The sequence below is a fragment of the Rhinolophus hipposideros genome (genome assembly GCF_964194185.1).
Source record: "Rhinolophus hipposideros genome assembly, chromosome: 13".
Lineage (NCBI taxonomy): Eukaryota > Metazoa > Chordata > Mammalia > Chiroptera > Rhinolophidae > Rhinolophus > Rhinolophus hipposideros.
Window position 1 is genome coordinate 49,502,519 of NC_138059.1, and position 19,691 is coordinate 49,522,209.

The window sequence follows — 19,691 nt, forward strand, 5'->3', positions numbered from 1 at the left end:
ATCAGAGGCCATTTTTCAGGATTAATTATTTTGGCTTTTCTCTCTCTTTTTTTACTACAATAATTATTTTTTTGTGGTTTTGGAATTTATGCGTTTCTCTTCCATATTCAGAAATAGGATCCAACTAGGACAGAATTCTGCAAATTGTTACAGTTGTGTGCAAGCAAATGCATGCCTGGAAGAAGGATTCTGCACGAAATGACATTGTAGGGTACCATATTTATGTTATTTAATAACTACTATGTCAAACAAGACAATTTTCATGGTAAAATGGTTTTTAAAACTGCCAGAATAACAAACTTCTTCTAAAAGTCAATCTGTGCATGTTCTATCTCTTCCATCCTCATCATCACATCAATGGTTTGGCTTCCGCAGTTCAGACTTGGTTGGAAGTTTGGAGGCTGAGACCTGCAGTGGAATTCCTGTAACACTACGCAGGTGTTATCTGCTCCATAGGACAACCCTGGCACACAGAGTGTTCCCAATAGGAACATAAAAACATACACAGGAAATTGGTTATTTGAATTTTTGAAATGTGCCAATTTAACGTTACTTTTCTGAAGAGAAATGTATTTTACAAGGGAAGAACATCTATTGATAAGGGAAAATGTCCTCAAATTTTAGTCATCTTTGTTTGATTCATTGTTTGGCTTCAGCAATTAATAGAACAGGGAGCACGTAAAGGTTAAAGGCAGAATTCTGAGGAACAAAAAATCTACATGTGCAGATGGAAAGCATTCAGCCTAGAACCATTTACTCAAATGATTTAAGTAGCACTAATCATTATAATATTGATATTTTTATTTTCATAGAACAATCTACACAAACAAATAATGAAGTCCTAAGAAGGAAGATATTTTAGTATTTCTCCAAAGACCTGCATATTAGAATATCCCCTTAAAAAGGAAAAAATTATTCAGGTTTCTACAAATAAATTTAAAAATGACTAATGTTGCATTTTAAAGTACCCTAGGTCATTCATTTATGTAAATAATTTTTGACTTAGATTCCTTTGTATTTGGACAGCTTGGTATTTTCTTTATGTTTTTTAGAGGATATGTTTTTCTTTGTTTAAGAACCTCATTTGTTTAAAAATTGTTTTTGAGTGTTTTTTGGCCACCAACTCTTCCTGGGGCTTACTTGGCTCAGATTTGTCCAGAAGCTAATTCTGATTCTTCTGTCAAATGCTCCATGGCACTGTATTCCCGCTCTCCTGAAGGCCTGGCATGGCCCAGGTGAGCAGCTGACCACGCCAGAAATGGGGCTGTGCTTAAAAGGAAAAAGAGAGCTACATCCTTTAATCGCCTAAGTCTCTGGGTTAGAGTTTAACCCAGGGCATCTTTCACTTAAAGCAGGGGTAAAATCCCTTTTCCAAAAAAGCCTGCACACTTTATTTCAGTTGGCTTCAGCCATTTAGGTGGGGAAGTGATTTATTTTAACTGAGCCCTTTGTGTAGGTAGGAGTTACTGGCTCCTGCTGATGGCATGAGCAGTTCCTACCCTCCCTCCAAGGATTAATGTGACTGTAGCGATCAATCCTCCTTCTCAAAAGGCAAGACTTGGAGGATTTCTGTTTCTTGTTTTCATCAAGGTATCATAAACATCGATATGGATTTCTTGTTGTTAGTTGGAGAGGCAAGGTTATTAGAGAAATGTGATTAACTTCAGGGGCTTCAGAAATGTGGCATCTTCATAAATTTCACAGAATTTGATTTTGGATTTGAATGCCCTTAGTTCTCAAGTCCCCCTCAACTATCTCTTGTTGATTTACCTTGTGTTCTTTGAGATTACCAGGACAACTTAGGCTAGGAACATGTGCAATGAAGTTTCATGAGTCAATTTTGCAAATATTTTACAAGTCACTGTTTAATCCAACATTTCCCACTATCTTTGAATTGCAGACAGCGAAAAGCTTCCATTGTTCAGACTGATTTTAATGGCAATCCTCTTTTATTGTGTGCCAAACTCCTCAACACAAAAATATGTTTGAAACCTAAAAATTCTTTGGGGAGCCAAAGAATCACCATAACTCACTTCTCACCCAACTTTGGTTCACTACCTTCAAAAACAGCCACTCTGTCACTCCTCCTTGAACCTTCCTAGGTCAACTCTGTTAATTAGTGCTCCTCTGAGCCTCTTCCTAAAACAAGCAGGGGCCGTGCTTCAGGCGGGGAGCAGCCTGGTAGTGAATGTGGTTAGGAACATGAAAGGCAGTTTATTCTCACGGTTCAGTCTTTGGCCCACCCTCCAGGCTCTTGGACTGGCCTACCTTGGCATGCAGGCTCTGTGGTTTGTTGGAGAGGATGTCTGCAGCTTCCCTGCAGTGGGTGGAAAGGTTCAGGATGGCAGCAGCTGCCGCTATGTGGGTGTCTTCACTACACTGACCGTAGCTGTAAGAGCTGGCACGGCAATGGCTCTGTGTGTGGGCGCCTGCACTAGGCAGTCGATTAGGAAATTTCCCTGGATTTGAAAAATGCTTTGCTGTTGAAAAGAGATTTGATTAGCAATTGCATGTACGTGGTTTAGTCATTAAATTGATTTGTTTTAAAGATATAACTTCTTGCATTAAAATATGTGAAGAATAAATTAAAACATTATCCATTATCCATTGGTACATTAAATGAAGGTTATTCAGATTGTTTTTCACAGAAGTTCACAGATCAAATGATGTGATTGCTGGGAAAGAATGCCTATCCTCTTAATATTTTTTGTATTTATGCTTCTTATGACAAAACTCCATAACTAATGTTATGGGGCAGATGCACTGGCAGCATGTGTGGCAAAAATTGTATATTAAAAACCACACTAACAAAAAGAAAACACATCAGAGACTACAGAGGCTTAAGGCTTGTACATCTACAAACTATGTATGTGTGAAAACCAGTAATTCTAGTAGACAAAAAAATGTATCCTTTCAATATTTATGTTCACAATAACAAGTTATATTTAGACATGGAATTGCATTTTTATTATTTGATATGCAGGTTTGTTTTGTACTTAAACCAGTAGAAGTTGTTCTTCATCTAATTAGATGGAACTAAATAGATGGCAGAGCCTTTGCATATTCAGGTAGAGCACGTTGAGTAAAGGACGTAGAAAATGTTCTCAAAGTGAACAGAAAGGCAATTTTCTTATCAAGGCTAAGCTTCTGTTTTATGTTTCTGTCGTGGGTACCAAGGCATTGCTGAGAGATAGAATTAAGCATATTTCTCTTCACTCTGGGTGTTAGTACACATCACTCAAGGTTACGGGAGAAACACCCAACATGTAATGTGGGATCATATAAAGCATTTAGTTATTTATTTTGCTGTAAATATTGTTTATTTTAAATATTTGATCATTATTTTTCTTCAAACAAAATTTAAAACACCAAATGTTATGCCTATAATTATAAAAATATGCAAATTTCACTGTTTTGCATTTTTAAACCAATATTCATATTATGAGTCTAATAGATTACCCTTAACTAGCTTCACTTGAATTAAACATATATGTTATATGTTATATTTTGTGTATATATAATAAAACTGTATAAAACTATACATATAATGTACAAATAGATACGAAACATACTGTGTGTGTGTGTGTGTGTAATTTTTTTCCCCCGACTCTAATAGATTCTCAGTGGTTATTAATGTTGTCTGGGACCTATTTTTGGTAAGAATAGGTAAAATATATTTTGGAGTATAATGTATTTCTCATTGATGGGCAAGCTTTTTTCAAGTCTGTTTATCCACTGCTGGGTTTCACATGGCATTCCAGTTCTTTGAAAAAGGTGATCAGCATCACAGAAGGAAGCACATACTCTGTGTCCTAAGAGCACTCAGTTTAGGGAACTAGGTGTGAGATCAAAGGGATTCTGTGGAATTGTAAAATGTGTAAAATTCATGGCCTATGGAGGACACAAAGTGGGGAATTATTTTTCTTCTTCCCTTAATGATTAAGTCATCATAATGCAGAAATCAATCCTGGGTTTATTTCCAACATTCACTTTCTCTCCTTTTCATTACAGTATTTAGCAACTCTAAACAACTTGAAGAAATGTGTTAGTAAAAATACCAAGTTTCATAGGTTATAGCATGTTTGAATTATGAACACATCTTCTACGTGAATGTGTGAGCATCAGTGTATTAACACATTTTAAATGTTTTTATATCAATTCTTAAATTTGTGGGTAAACATCTCTACAGCCACACATATTTTTTTCTAGGAAAAAAATTGATTCTTAAATGGTGAATTTCTTCCTAGACTTTTCACTTTCCCCCCTACCTTCAGTCTGAATGCGTTTGCTGATTTAAGTAATGTTTTAAGTAGTTTTTCAATATTTTATCTATTAAATTTCCATAGTTTCAATATGAATTACAATTACTTTATCATAATGGTTATTATAGTTTTCAATATATTAATCCCAACCCCAGCCAAATGTGAATTAAATATTTTCTTTAGAACTACTGTATTTAGATTCAATAATGGCACCATACTTGTAGAATAATTAATGTATTAACTATTCACCATATTCAGTGTAACTTCATGTAAAATGCTGATCAATTAATCATTGTTTATTTTATTTCATTGTACAATGTATTTTCTCTCCTCCCAGAATTAAGTAGCATATTTGAGTATATGTGCTTCCTCTCAGCACATACATATACATGATGCATGTTTTCTGAATAAGTATTAGAATTCAAAGCTTACATTCAGTAAATGGTGGCATTTTCTGTCCTTGACCTGTTTGTATGAAGGGGCGTTTACCAAAAACCTGGGCATCGAAGCTGGCATAATCAAATGGTACTTTTCCAAATTTCTCTTGTTCTTTTGACACCGTGGCTCTGGGAGAGATGATGGCTTGTGATCGGAAATTGAATTCAATTTGCTTCACCAAGCTTGTCCTGAAGAGTTCAAAAGAAATGTGATGAAACTATGGATGAGTGTATTAGCATCAGAATTTAAAGCAGAGCAGGTGTGTCATGCCTGTAGATACTCATAGAGACACTGCACTTTGAAAAAGAGCTGTGATTACAGCATGACAGATCAGAAAGGTCTGCACCAAGAGTAAGAGATAGGGAGGAAGGACTTTGGGCTCTTGGTGAAGCCTCTAAAGTGAGGCTTCGGTGAAAAAGAGATGTGCAGTGTTCCATCCATTATGTAAATGTCATGAGGAACAAGTATTTGATATATGTTAGCACTGTGAGCTCTTGAGAGAAAAGCGCCATATAACTATTATTAGGGCACTGACAAGGTGTGCACATTCCGCTTATCAGGACTGTTAATCAAATTAGCAGTGAAAAGTCATGATTGTAACTAGTGAGGAAAAGTCATTATATTCTGTTCAGAAGAAGAGATGCCGAGCCCTGTCTGCTCTGTTCATTAGAACTGGCAGGAGCCTAACACCTGAAAGGGGCAGTATAGGCACCAGAAACTTGATTCCTGAACTGTGAGTTTCTTTTTAGGCTTCTCCCCTTCCTTGAATGTTTTTGTAAGTTCTAATAATATTTTAAATACTATTTCAATATTTTATATATTAAATTGCCATCATTTCAGTATAAATCAAAACTATTGTATTGTAATAATCATATTTTTCAGCAAAATTATCCTAATCTAAGCTAAATATCAATTAAATATTCTTTTAAAATTATTATATTTGGATTAAATAAGGGCATAAGTAAGAAAAGATTAAATACTACCATTTGCAACAACATGGATGGATCTTGACGTTATTATACTAAGTATAATAAGTCAGGCAGAAAACCTCAAGAACCATATGACTTCACTCACATGTGGGATATAAAACTGAAAGCAACAATAGAACAAGACAAACAAAGAAACAAAAACTCAGAGACACAGACAACAGTTTAGTGGTTACCAGAGAGTAAGAGGAGTGTGGCAGAAGAGGGAAAACGGGTCAAATATATGGTGATGGAAGGAGAACTGACTCTGTGGTGAGCATACAACGTGATATATAGATGATGTATTATAGAAATGTACACCTGAAACCTATATAATTTTACTAATCAATTTCACCCCAATAAATTTAATATAACAAATCTTAAAAAACAAAAACAAAGGCATCATATTTATACAGTATCTATTACAGCCAAGGAAAACACAAATGTTGTGCTGTGGTCTAATAGCAAACCTGCATAAACAAATATACCTTTGAGAATTAATCAATATCAAAAAAAATGTATACATATATATATCGTCTTTTTTTCTACCAAAACAAGCCCGACTCATCAGAATGTCAAACTTTTGATTTTGGTGGGAGGGGGATTTGGTAATTTTTTTTCAGCTGAAACAAAAATATTTGAGTGATTAGTTTATCTTGTTATTGTATGTGTACCATGGTCAATACTCCTAATGCTGCATATATGTTCTAGTCTAAAATGATATTTATTTTTTAAGAAATGAACAAAATGAAACAATGTTATTTCTATATTTGATAAATAACCTACTTAGAGAGAAACTAGAGAATACAGTAATACTAACTAAGAATACTTTTATAAGATTTAAAATTGCTAGCTATTCAGTGATTCATGTTCTTCACTTGACATAGTCTTCACTAATGATTTGAATGCCAATTTTGACTCTTAATTAAATCTATAGATGCAAATATTAAGGAAAATCATATCACAAAAATATTCCTATTATTTTGCATTTCAGTATACAGTAACAACAATGAAGATCTGGTCATTTGTTTTAATCCTGAAATCACCTTTTTAACATATATGATTTTTATATTAATAAAAGTACAACTTCACATTAAGTGGCATCATACATAATTTATTGTTTTGCTATAAGTAAGGTTATCCAAACTACTATATATTGTGAAGCATCCAGGACCAATAGGAACTATTTTACCAGTAGTTATCAACTCTTGGAATAAATTTTTGTTTTAAAGAAACTATATGTATATGTGGAACAGAAGGATGAATATATAACATCACACAGTTTGAGTGGGTATGGGTGATTTTTGATGGCATTTTCTCTGGGCAGAAAGGATAAATCAATCATAAGGAAAAGCTTACTTGACTAGTCGGATGGGTTTTGTTTATTGATGCAGAATTTTGATTAATATATGTTATCATATACTTTATTTCTTTCAGATTAATCTACATTATGTTGCCTTTGCATACAGATTAATTTCAAGTGAAACTTCGGGAGAGTCTAGAAGTTTCATTAAATGACAGTATGATCAACCGGACCAGCCTCTCGAGTGGATATTGGTAGCTGAGAATGAAGATCAGGCTATAGTGAACTGGTGCCTGAGGAGTGACAGAGCCATTGTGTAGGGGCATGGCATAAATAGAGTATCAAGGACATCATGGGAGAGTCATACCTGTGAACCTGTTCAGGACACCGCCTGGTTTGGGGAGAATCAAGCTGACTTTTGTCTTGGGACACTGCCAATTTTTCAGCTGCAGCAATTGGACAACCAGAAAGACTGTTTTTTTAAAAAAAAAGTGGGAAGATTTAAGTTAAAAAGATGACGTAATTTGCTTTGGCATGTACCTCACAACATACTTGTTACACACTAAATGTTAATTCATGTTAATAGTTCTCTTAGTACCATTCTCATACCTAAAGATTCTAAACAGTTTTGCAAACTATAATGTCAACATCTGATCCTCAACCCCATCTCAGAGATGATAAATAACAAATTCATTTTTTAAATCAAAATATTATTTAAGGAAAAAATAACTAAATTATTCTAAAACTTCATAATATTTTCGATTGAATGTGCTTATTCCAATTGCAATGTATCTAACTATAAATGTTAGCATGATAGTTCCATGATTTATCTAAGAATATTTAGCAAAATAGTAAGGACTTATTTTGATATCATAGTTTAAATTGAAAGAATAGAATATGAAGTTTTCCGGCAATATGCTTATAAATCAAATAGTATCTCAAGACCATATAATCTATACGTAATATAAAATACACACAAAACAATAAACATTTCACCAAAACTATTTATATATACACAATATATTTGTATATAAATGCACACTTGTGTTTTTAGTTGTGGTCTCAATGAGATGAATCTCAAAGAAAGGAAATATTTACTTTCAACCAGGTTTATAGTTAAAACCACAGTATATTGAAGCCCTTTTGATACCTTTTAAATGCTTATTGGATGGGATTAAAGATACCCCATAAGCAACTCTTTTCAATGTCAAAATAGCCATGGTGATGGTCCAGAGCAAAAGAGAACATGTTCTACTTGTATGATTATTTGAATATGTAACCATAGTCTTCAAATGTAACTTTTTTTTTAGCATAATTGGCTGCTGAATGAAAATTTCTAGGAAAGTAAATAATGAGGTAATTTTTTTTCTCTCTGACAAATATTTATGTATTTCAAGTGGTAAGGTATTTGATACTGATCCAGTAATTTTGATAACACATTGTTAGTTCCTTATTTTCTAGGTGGAAAGTTTCTCCCACTTACATTTGTAATGAAAATGATTAGAAACTCATCACAATTACCTCCTGTGGGTATTGCGGTTGCTGTTCACATGCCCTCTTCCTGTGCATCCTGGGGTGGGACACTTGAGCACATTTTCATGCATGGCAAGAACTAAGAACAAAATATCACATAAAAGGAAAAAATATATATACCATAAATACATAACACACTAACAAATTGATTTCTCAACTTAAATAAATTTAGTTACATAATCCACCATGCTCCCTCCCCGTATACATTCGGGTTGAAGTAAGTGAGCACATACAGACTTCAAAAATTAAATTCAGCAAGCTTGTTCAAGTTTTAGTTTATCTAAACTTCATGTTATGGTTAACACTAGACTTAAATGAGACTATTCTGCTTATATTTAACTTAAACTGAAAAGCTCATAACCTTCCTTTCACATTTATGTGTTTTTCCCTGGAATGAATGGAAACCATTATTTGTCAAATAGTAGTTCTTTTCCTTTTCCCCACATTGTGAAGTTCTGAATATAGTTTTATTTATTTCCTAAGATATTATTTTGAAACTTTGTCCATCGCCCCCTACTCTCCACCCTCACTGCCATTCAATTGTTGGTGAGAAAATGGTTGGGTGAACAATCAGGTAAAGAGTTTGGGAAACTGCTAATCTAGTGGGACAGTGCTGAGATGATTAGATTCAGTGCTTTAAAAAAATGCTTTTGAGAAGTGTAATGTTGAGGCCTTTATATCACTGTGGTTTGTACGATCTAAGAGGTGTTTATATATATATACATATATATATATATATATGTATATATATATATATGTATATATATATAATAAATCAAATAGTATATTTAAAAATCAATAAATCAAATAGTAGATTATATATATATACTATATATGCTATACTATACTATATGCATATACTATATTATATGCTGTACTAATATATATATATATATATATATATATATATATATATATATATCTCCATGGGATGGGATGTGGAGTACAGCATAGGGAAGATAGCCAATGGTATTGTAACAGCTATATACGATGTTAAAGAGGTAGTAGATTGGGAGTGGTTATCACTTTGTAAGGGCTGTAAATGTCTATCACATTGCTTTGTATACCTGAAACTAATAAAAAAAAAGTAGATGTGACACAGATACTTCAGAACTTAAGAGGCAGCCCTTTCCTTTTCCTTCAGTTTCTTAGCTCATCGCAGGGCTGTGGGTGGGGAGACTAACTCAAGTTTGCTCTTGATCAGGGGGCCCTCAGCTGCTGTAGGATGTTCTGAGGCAACATTACAGACATCACATGCCCCTAAGTGCCAAGTGGTTCGGGTGGACATTGGTGATGTGATTCACTTTCCATATTTAAATGATGTACCGAGGCTAACACTGCTTGTGGCTTCAGGAAACTATGCCTCCAAGTGAGAAAGAGCTCTGTAGTCCCGCAGTGTATTTATTATCCATGTCTTTTATTTTCTGTATCCTGATACTTGGACATCTGAGGCCTTGCTAACCCTGGAGAGATTGTCCCTCCCAGGGATACCTAACTCCTAGAGATAGTAAATACTTTATAGATACAACAAACTAATTCTGAGCCCTCAACCAACTGCCTCCTTCACGGGGCTCTTATACTTTAGGACACTCTCCACCCGCTCTAATCTCCAAGAGCCAGAAACCAGACAATTATAGAATGCCCCTAAATCCCAGAGCCCACTGAAAGAATTCAAACTTTTCAATCCTAAACCTGCTTACTGTGCTCTTTCCCATGGAAACCACAATAAAGGCTCTTGCCCATAATTCCCCCTTCCCTCTGCCCCTGACTAACCCAGGTGCTTCTCAGGTAGCCCTGCCTGGTGTGGCCTGCCACCTCCTCTCCAGTACTGTGAGTAACAAATTATTTTCTCATTGTCAGTCATCTCTTGATCTATTGGTCTGACTATACCCCAAATTTTCTATTAGTACACTATATTTTAAATACCAGGCTAGATGAAAATCATCTTGACACATAGAAAACTTTATATTTCCATTCTAATTCCAAATAAGAGAAGAAAGATTACGTTGTGATGTCATGGCATGTATAACAAGGCACCTATTTCTTTTAGGGATAAGTAGTACTCACTTTCCAGGGGAACCCGCACCTTGTGAGGGCATCCCGAAAGGCTGCGGTGGTGGGGGTAGAGCCCTGTCACATGTCCTGTGCCATCACACCCTGGGATAGGACATTTGGTCTCCCTCTTTTCAGGCCTTGGTGAATCTACAGAGAAATTAAATTGAGAGATTCATTTGGTTATTCTTCTTTCCCTTCCCTTTCAATAGAGTGGCCTTGCAGTGTGACATTCTCATTTTATTCAGTTTATCATCATGAACACTCTTCTCACATTGCCTTGAATAAGACCCTCAACTAAGACCTGTGGAAACATAAAACATGTTTTCAATTTTCTTAGTTTCCTAAGCAAAGGCTGACACAGGGCAAGGGAGTGTTAAAACAGAGATGGTTTTAAGTTGTCATGTCACATTTTGTAGTTACAGCCTCATTATGAAAAATCAGTTCCACACCATAGGATGCACAGGCTCCTGAAAAGAAAGAAAAAAGCGAGAAAGAATTTATTTAAACCAAAGCTATCTCCGTTTGAAGGAGTCTGGAAAAAGCCAAGTTCAAAACTATATTCTATGTTTTTTTCTTCTTTGTCAAAAATTATCTGTCCATAGTTATATGGGTTTATTTCTGGATTCTCAATTCTATTCCATTGGTCTGTGTGTCTGTTTTTCTGCCAATACCATGCTGTTTTGATTATTGTAGCCCTGTAGTACAAGGTTAAGTCAGGGAGTGTGATACCTCTAGCTTTGTTCTTTTTTTCTTAGGATTGCTTTGGCTATTCAGAGTCTTTTGTGGTTCCATACAAATCTGATGATGTTTTGTCCTATTTCTTTAAAAAATGCCATTGGGATTTTGATGGGGATTGCATTAAATCTGTATATTGCTTTGGGTAATACAACATCCATTTATGATGAAAACACTTAAAAATAGGTATAGAAGGAAAAATACCTTAACATACCTTTATTAACATAATAAAGGCCATGTATGACAAATCCTCAGCTAATATAATTAACAGTGAAAAACTGAAGCCCTTTCCTCTATGTTCAGGAAAATGACAGGGCTGTCCCCTATCACCTCTGCTTTTTCACATGCCAAAGGATGAAACTGGAGCGCTATCTGTCACCACATACATAAATTAATTCAAAATGGATCAAAGACCTAAGCATAAGACCTGAAACAGTGAACTGCATAGAAGAAAACATAGGTACTAAACTTATGGACCTTGGGTTCAAAGAACATTTTATGAATTTGACTCCAAAGGTAAGGGAAGTAAAAGCTAAAATTAATGAATGGGACTATACCAAATTTGAAAGCTTCTGCACAGCAAAAGAAACCATCGACAAAATAAAGAGGCAACCAACCTAATGGGAGAAGATTTTTGCAAACAGTGCCTCCGATAAGGGGCTAGTATCCAAAATATACAAGAACTCATACAACTCAACAACAACAAAAAACAAACAACCCCATTGAAAAATGGGCAGAGGACCTGAAGGTACATTTCTCCAAAGAGGACATACAAATGGCAAATAGACATATGAAAAAATGTTCAACGTCACTAATCATCAGAGAAATGCAAATACAATGAGATATCACCTCACCCCAGTTAGAATGGCTGTCATCAACAAGACAAATAATAACAAGTGTTGGAGAGGCTGTGGAGAAAAAGGAACCCTCACACACTGTTGGTGGGAATGCAGATTGGTGCAGCTGCTATGGAAGGCAGTGTGGAGGTTCCTCAAAAAATTACGAATAGAATTACCATATGACCCAGCAATCCCTCTCCTGGCTATCTACCCATAAAATCTGAAAACATTTATCTGTAAAGATATATGTGCTCCTATGTTCATTGGACAAGACTTGGAAACAATCAAAATGTCCTTTGATAGGAGAATGAATAAGGAAGTTGTGGTATATATACACAATGGAATACTGTTCAGTGATAAGACGAAACAGCACCATTTGTGACAACATGGATGGGTTTTGAGATTATAATGTTAAGTGAAATAAACCAGGCAGACAAAGTAGACAACCATATTACTTCACCGATATGTGGTATATAAAACTGAAAACAATAATCGAACAAGACAAACAAATGAAGAAACAAAAACTCATAGACATAGACAATAGTTCAGGGATTACCAGAGATTAAGGGGGGCGGGGGATCTAGAAGAGGGAAATGGGGTCTAATATATGGTGATGGAAAGAGATCTGACTCTGGGTGGTGAACACACAATAAGAGATATAGATAATGTATTACAGAATTGTACACCTGAAATCTATGTAACTTTACTAAAAATTGTCACCCCAATGAACTTTAATTTAAAAAATTACAAAACAATGAAGCCACCATATCTGAGAAATACTTCTCTGGCCTTGTCACTGTGGGTCACTGGAAGCCTGTGGCCCTAAAGCTCAGGTCCCAGCGGCTGCCTGCTCCTAGACAGGTGTGGAATCTGCTCCGATGAGTAGTACAGGGAGTCAAGACTGCCATCTGGTGCCATGCCCAACTAATTGTCAGTGCTGCAGAGGCCCAAAATTTCAAAACCCCAGTGGGTTGTCATTTTGGATCAATATGCAGTGACTACAGAGAAGAAACTGTTGATTTTACTCTGAATGCAGAAACTAAAGAACGGAGGCAATAGGAATAAGGTTTGGCAAAGAATCGTTCTTGTGGGAGAGTTAGAGAGAATGGAAATACAAAGAGTGGAGGCTGCCTTGAGTGGCCTGGAGAACAGAGTGCTGCCAAGAACATGGGGTGGGGGTGGGGATCACAGGTGCCGCCAGGCAGGGAATAGGGACACTTCCTAACACATTTTGTGAGGCTGCCATTGGACTGCAGCTTAGAGGGGGAGGGCTGATGATAAGCTTAGGGTTTTAATTTTCTGGCACACACATTGCTGAGGGTTAAAGGTTCTATAAATATATAAAATAAATCAGGACTAACATGAATACCATGGAGGTTAGAGCTAACACAGAAGAGGCCTTCTTTAGATATTTTCGTAATGGTGATTGAGATGGTAGATGAACTTAAAACAGAAATGCATTTATGTATGCCAAACTGCCCCGTCATTCTTGCATGGGATGATACCAGTCATTGGGGCAAGCCTGTCACTCAGCATTCTGGTTATTTAGAGGAACCAGAAGCAGAACAGGTATGAAAACCTCGGGGAAAGGACCAATGTGGAATGGAAGCAGCTGGAGGCTTTTCAGAACATGAGGTATGAAGAGTGAACACACTTGATGCTGAGAGTGAGAATAAATAATCTATATGATCCTGCTGCCAGAAAACTGCGGATGATGGAATCCCGAGCAGGGTCGATGGCATGTATGCTCCTGCTCCAAGCGAGGCACCAAGAATAGGGCAATGTCACAGGAGGCGGCAGCTGTCTCCAGGGTCGACTACTGTGTTGAGCAGGCATGCCTCTGTGATAGCACGTCAATCCAGTTGTTGGATTATAAACGGTCCTGGATTTATAAATGGTCCTTGGATTATAAATGGGCAGATGGGCACAGCAGGTTGTATGTAATGCAATTATTTGGCAGCCTGGTTTCAGCAAATGGGAGGAGCCAAGGATCCTTCAATTTATCATGCATGAGGGGGTCGGGTGCAGAGAGAAAAGAAAGCTCTAAGTTGTGAGAAAGGAACAGTGGAAAGAGTTCCTTGAGCATCAGGCACTTTTGTTTAATGAGAGACAGGATTTAAATACCATGATTTCGAGAATGTACTCTGTTTTCTGTGACAAAGGGACATGTTAAGAGTTTTGACATGGTCTATGATTTTTTGGATATATATTTTATTTAATCCAAAAATATTGCAAAATTTCAAGTTGATCTGGGCATGTAATATCTGTAGACCACTAGTCAAAATCTTTGAAGTTTGATGATAGTGAAATATGAAAGTGAATTAGAAAAAAGGAGAAGTAATGTGTATTTTGGTGCCCTTCCTCTCTTGGATCTCATCCAGGTGAGACCGAATTTCTAAACCACATTGAAAGGTTTGGCATCAAGCATTTCTCCTCCTTGCCACACTATTTATCTACAGGAAGCCAGAGAGGGTGTGGGAGATAAGGCAGGGCTGGCACCTGACCAGGTGTGGTCCACTGACAGTCCATCATGCACCTTTGTCAGCAAGCCTCTTCTCTGTGAGTGAAAAAAAGATGCTGATGAAATGCTCTATAGGGCCGAACCTGTTTGCAAGATAAGAAGCAAGAGCTCCTATGACTCTCAGACCTGGCTTTTCTTCTTTGATTTTCTTTGTGGAATGCTACATAATGAAGGTGACCTTATATCCTGGTTTGCCTGGGACTGTCCTATTCACACCTGATATACTTGTGTGACTGTTCATATCACTCCCCTTCACTCTAAAAGTGTCCTTGGCTGTATAATAAATTGTATGATGACTACTTATGTTGTGACCTAAAGTCTCACTAAATGCTTAGTAGTAGCAACAGGAGAGCCAAACTTTTTTTTCATTTTAGAAATGCTGACTCATCTGAAGACTTGGGTAAAATGATATTTTAAAATCCTAGTTTTCTCTGCTTAACAGCAGAGTCACATGCCCAAGGTGTATGGAAAATTAGGATGGTGTTATGGAGAGCATAGCTCTCATTTAGGACAAGAAAAATGGAATGCATGCCAGAGAAAATAGTGCCTCTTAGTCAGCTGGCTCCAACATCTGGAACAAGAAACAGGAAGTGAATACTTAATTTTGACTCTGTAGGCATCCTCTGGGCTAAGCTTGCAGAGTTTCCCTGTATTGTGAGCTTCATATCTTTTTTTTTTTTGTCTGTTTTATACCAGTGTGGTCTCTGTGTTGCATAGGCTTTTAACACCCCACGGCACAAATGTACCCTACCCAATAAGACATACTATTGACTCATGCAGCCACATTAGTAATTTAGTTAAGTCTCCAACATGAAGTGTTTACAAGCCCAGATTCTATTTCTTTGTTAATTTTTGAAAACAAAAAAATTAAAACTTCTACAAAACTTCAAATATTTTAAACTAAAGCACAAGTAGTTAAAGTTTCTCCAAATACTGGATTTTATTGGCTGGCAGTTATGAATTGTAAGATGAAACATCATTTTGTGTGCTAGTAAGAAGAAAAAACTATTGAAAATTAAATCATGGCACATCCTTCTGATTTAAGAGATGTTGAAATGGGAAACTATGTATCTTAGAATGAATAAAATCAAGTATATTGGAAATTATGGGTTGGAGGAATTTGAAGTAAATATCATCTCTTTTTCTGATTTCATAGTTCATTCACACATACACACACACACACACACACACACACAGGTAAGTTCAACAGTTGCATATTAGTGGAGTGCACAGAACTAAACACAGTGTTAATATTCTGTCTCCAACCCAACACTGGCAATATATGTGCATAGCATTATCTTGCTCCTCACCATATGTCATTATTTTATAAACTGCAAGAGGATATCTGACAAGATTAGAGGTGAGTGCTAAACTGGTCTTAAAAGGACAAATTACATCATTTATTTCTGCATAAATATCAGCTATTGGAACATCTAAACCATACTAACACATTATTCTCATAAGCATTTTGGGGCCACAACCTTGATCTTCTCTAAGATACTCCTGCCCTAATTCTGTGGTTCTCAGACTTTAGAGTGTCCAAGAGTCATCTTAGAAACTTGCTTTAAAAAAAAATCAAGTTCTGGAAGAGTGAGCCTGATGGGATCTTGGAAATACCCATCTTCAACAGCCTTCTAGGCACTTAAATATCACCATTTGGGAAATTCACTTAACTGCAGGAATCATCACCAAACCCACCTGGTACAAGGCTGGGAGGGTAAAGGAGGGGATTATCTTTATGAAAGAAGGACCACAATTTCCCTAAAGTCTGAGGAATAATTGTAGTCTTCTCCATGCACATTTTATCTCTCATTCAAGTAGGCCCTGGGTTAGAGAGTTTGTGAAAAGCATAGGCTTATAAAAGCATTAACATCCAGTTTTATTCTAAGAGGGATCAGATCATCCTGCCTGACTTGCTGGTAGTTTGACATTATTTTGAAGCTCAAAGGCAGTCAGATGGTTCCAGAAAGTGGGTGGGAAAGAAAAACTAAATTTCTGAAATTGATTTGACTAATACAATGATTTCAAATCCAATAATACTAATGTACTTCTACCATGTCCAATAAAGTGCTTTTTTAAAAAGTACTATGTATTTTTAAGAAGCCGTCAAATTAAAAGAAATAGAGGCAATGATCCTTTTATCGTGTGTGATAAAGCTGACTAGTAAATTTAATCTGAGAACAATCTAGAGAGTAGGGAAAAAAAGAAATTGTTTATTTTATAATATAAATTAGTTTTTAAATTGTAAGTTGTCAAAATACTACCTGGAAAAGGTAATCAAATCTTACTAATTTCCCCCCCAGAACTTAAAGCAATTTTATTTCTAAAATAAATGGAAAGACATGTCTTACGTTTACTGCTAAAGATTTGTCTTCCACCCATGTCAATAACTTTGGTTTGCCTTCTTTCCCCGGCTAGGTGCTCCAGTAGAAACCTGTCCAGCTCTTTGTAGGTCTTATGAAAAACACAACCTCGCTCAGCCTGCAGAGCAATTGCCTGCTCCAGCAAATTTAAGTTCCCCTTTGCTTTCTCCAGGTCAACAGACTCTTCTGTCATAGCTGCCAAGCACTGGTTATCATCTTCTTCAATCCCAGGGAATGAAGGCTGGGCTTTGCCACCCAGTGGTTCCATAAGAGCATTCTGTATGTCTCTCCTTTCTGTTTCAGAATCACACCTGTTTTCACAAGAGATAAATTTGTCACCTTCAGTTTTTATTTCGGGAACTTCCAATAGGTCTTTTCTATTATTCACTAAAATATATTTTGGGCCTCTATGTGATTTGGTTTCTTCTGAGTAGTTGGAGCTACTGTCCCAACCATTCTCTGCGCTTCCAGTGTTCCTTTCATTGTCATCAGAGGAGCAGAACCTTAGCCGGGAGTCATCCATTTTGTCTTTTCCATCATTGGAATGAATCATAAAGCACTCATCTACTTCTTCACTCTCCGCTTTTAGAGATTGGATACCACTGTCATTTAAGTTTTCATTTATGGTCTGAACAGATGCATTTTTGTCAAATTTCCCCAAGTTCATTAAAGATTTGGCTATGAGCTCTTGGTAACAGCCATATCTGTCTTCCTTCCCATTGGAGTTTTCTTGTGCAGTTGAATGAATATTCTCATCCATAGGTTTTATCATGATTTCTTCTATGGAAAAATAAAACCAATATTTGAAAAACAAGATGAAATTTATTTAATAATTTAAAATTATTTTAAGAACTATTTTCAAAAAAAAATCAAGGAAATTATATATATATATATATATATATATATATATATATATATATATATATATATATATATATATGAAACATCTGAGTATGTAGGGTCTGTCAATTTTTTAAAATATTGGGAGAAAAGTTTATATCCTCTTAAGACAAAACAAAACTTACACCTTAATATTCTGAGAATTACCTTTAAAAATGAGCTATTAGAATGTTCAGTATATTAAGGTCTAAGTGCTTCTAGGGTACTGAAGTAGATACATAACAATAACAGACTGCTAACAGTGAAATTATTGCTACAGTACCTCTTATATTTGCAAATCTTAGCCACCTAGAATGAAATCAAATATACATAATACTATACATTATAAAGGAAATACTCATAAGATTTCTCGGTTAGCATGACAATATATTTTCAAAGCTTATTTGGTTTATGTTTTATGTTTTTTATCTTCATACTTTCAGATTTTATGGAATGTTAACTAAAATACATCTACATAGAGATGACAACTAAAAAATTTCTGAAGCTTTCAAGACTTCCTGACCACTTTCATAATTGTCATAAGAAAATTCCATGCTGAGGAAAATGCAAGCAAATGAGAAATTTAGCATGATCAAATAATATCTTAAAAAGTAACACATTTTCTGGTCTGGTACTTGTGTACATGTGTGTAAAAAGGAAATGAGACAAGAGATGGGGATGGTTGGAGGATGTTGAATGCTATCTATTTCTCAGTACAGGGCCAACTGGCATCTTGACAGTTAAGGAATCCTGTAACAAGCTCCCAACAGCCAATCTGTCTAGGATGGTCCACTGGATCTCTGTGGTCTCAGTACAGTTGTTAATGTCACCCTCTTTCACTCTCTGCATTGGCCCAGTTGGTGTGACAAGATTGTACAAATATATATGTCAGCCTACTAAGCCTGTCCCAGTGCAAACACACTAATTAAGGGTACAGATTCTCTGGTGACCTAACCCTGGCCCAACACGAGGTGTAGTCTAGGGAGCATGGCACCCAGAAGCAGGACCATTTCTGTGTCTCAAAAGGCAGGGTGGGGGAAGGGAAACACAAAATAATAAGCCCCCTTAAAGACTGCTAAAGATACCAAGTGAAGTGCATTCTGTGTTAATAAACATCTTTGGAGGGAAGAAAAGCACAGCCATCATGTGTGAGGATTGAGAGAGAGGGTGTCTGTGTGGAAGACAATGTGTCTTTTTTCGTCTCGTTTAATTTTTTATAAACATTGTCTCTGACAAGGACACTCAAAAATACATCTCCATCATCTTCCTTTCTGGTAATTATCTCCCTAAATCAACACTGGACTGCCAGGATCAAGTAAATATTGCCATAGTAACTAAAAGCATTTTTGGATGAAGGGAAGAATTTAGTGCAACACTAGCCCCTTTAAATAATACTGATTATAGGGTGCAGTCTTTTGTTGGGATCTATTCAAGATAAAATGAAAAATTTAACATTTTACTTCCTAGAAAAGAGGCTGGATAAACAAGCATATAATATTTGATAGGATGGTCTACCCTCTTCTGAATTCATATCAGAGGAACTCCAGGTTTAAATAATATATTAAACATAGTCTAAAATGCAAATGAAGTTTTTCTCAATATCACAGTTGGCAATTAAGAGAAAGTGTAAAGGGTTATGATAATTTTAAAGTATTATGAACTACAGAAAACAAATAAAAAGCATTTTCAGTGAATATGCTCAATTCATTGAACTATTCTCTCACTCCACTTAACTACCCACATGTGTACAATAATGATTTATAGACATTATTCCTAATTATGCATATTTGGGCTGTGT

At 36.0% G+C, this 19,691-nt stretch overlaps 1 protein-coding gene across 7 annotated transcripts in view; it reads right to left on the reverse strand.

Moving 5' to 3' along the window:
• The window catches only part of ST18 (ST18 C2H2C-type zinc finger transcription factor), a 141,478-nt gene that overhangs the window by 48,622 nt on the left and 73,165 nt on the right, over positions 1-19,691 (reverse strand). For 5 of the 7 annotated variants that reach the window (XM_081070192.1, XM_081070194.1, XM_081070191.1 and 2 more), the window contains 6 exons: positions 17,003-17,794; positions 10,569-10,703; positions 8,490-8,580; positions 7,336-7,440; positions 4,695-4,888; positions 2,269-2,480 (listed from right to left, as the gene is read on the reverse strand). In XM_081070192.1, coding sequence (XP_080926318.1) covers positions 2,269-2,480; positions 4,695-4,888; positions 7,336-7,440; positions 8,490-8,580; positions 10,569-10,703; positions 17,003-17,794 — 1,529 coding nt within the window. The remainder of the gene's footprint in view (positions 1-2,268; positions 2,481-4,694; positions 4,889-7,335; positions 7,441-8,489; positions 8,581-10,568; positions 10,704-17,002; positions 17,795-19,691) is intronic. The other 2 variants (XM_081070196.1, XM_081070197.1) reach the window with 2 other exon arrangements.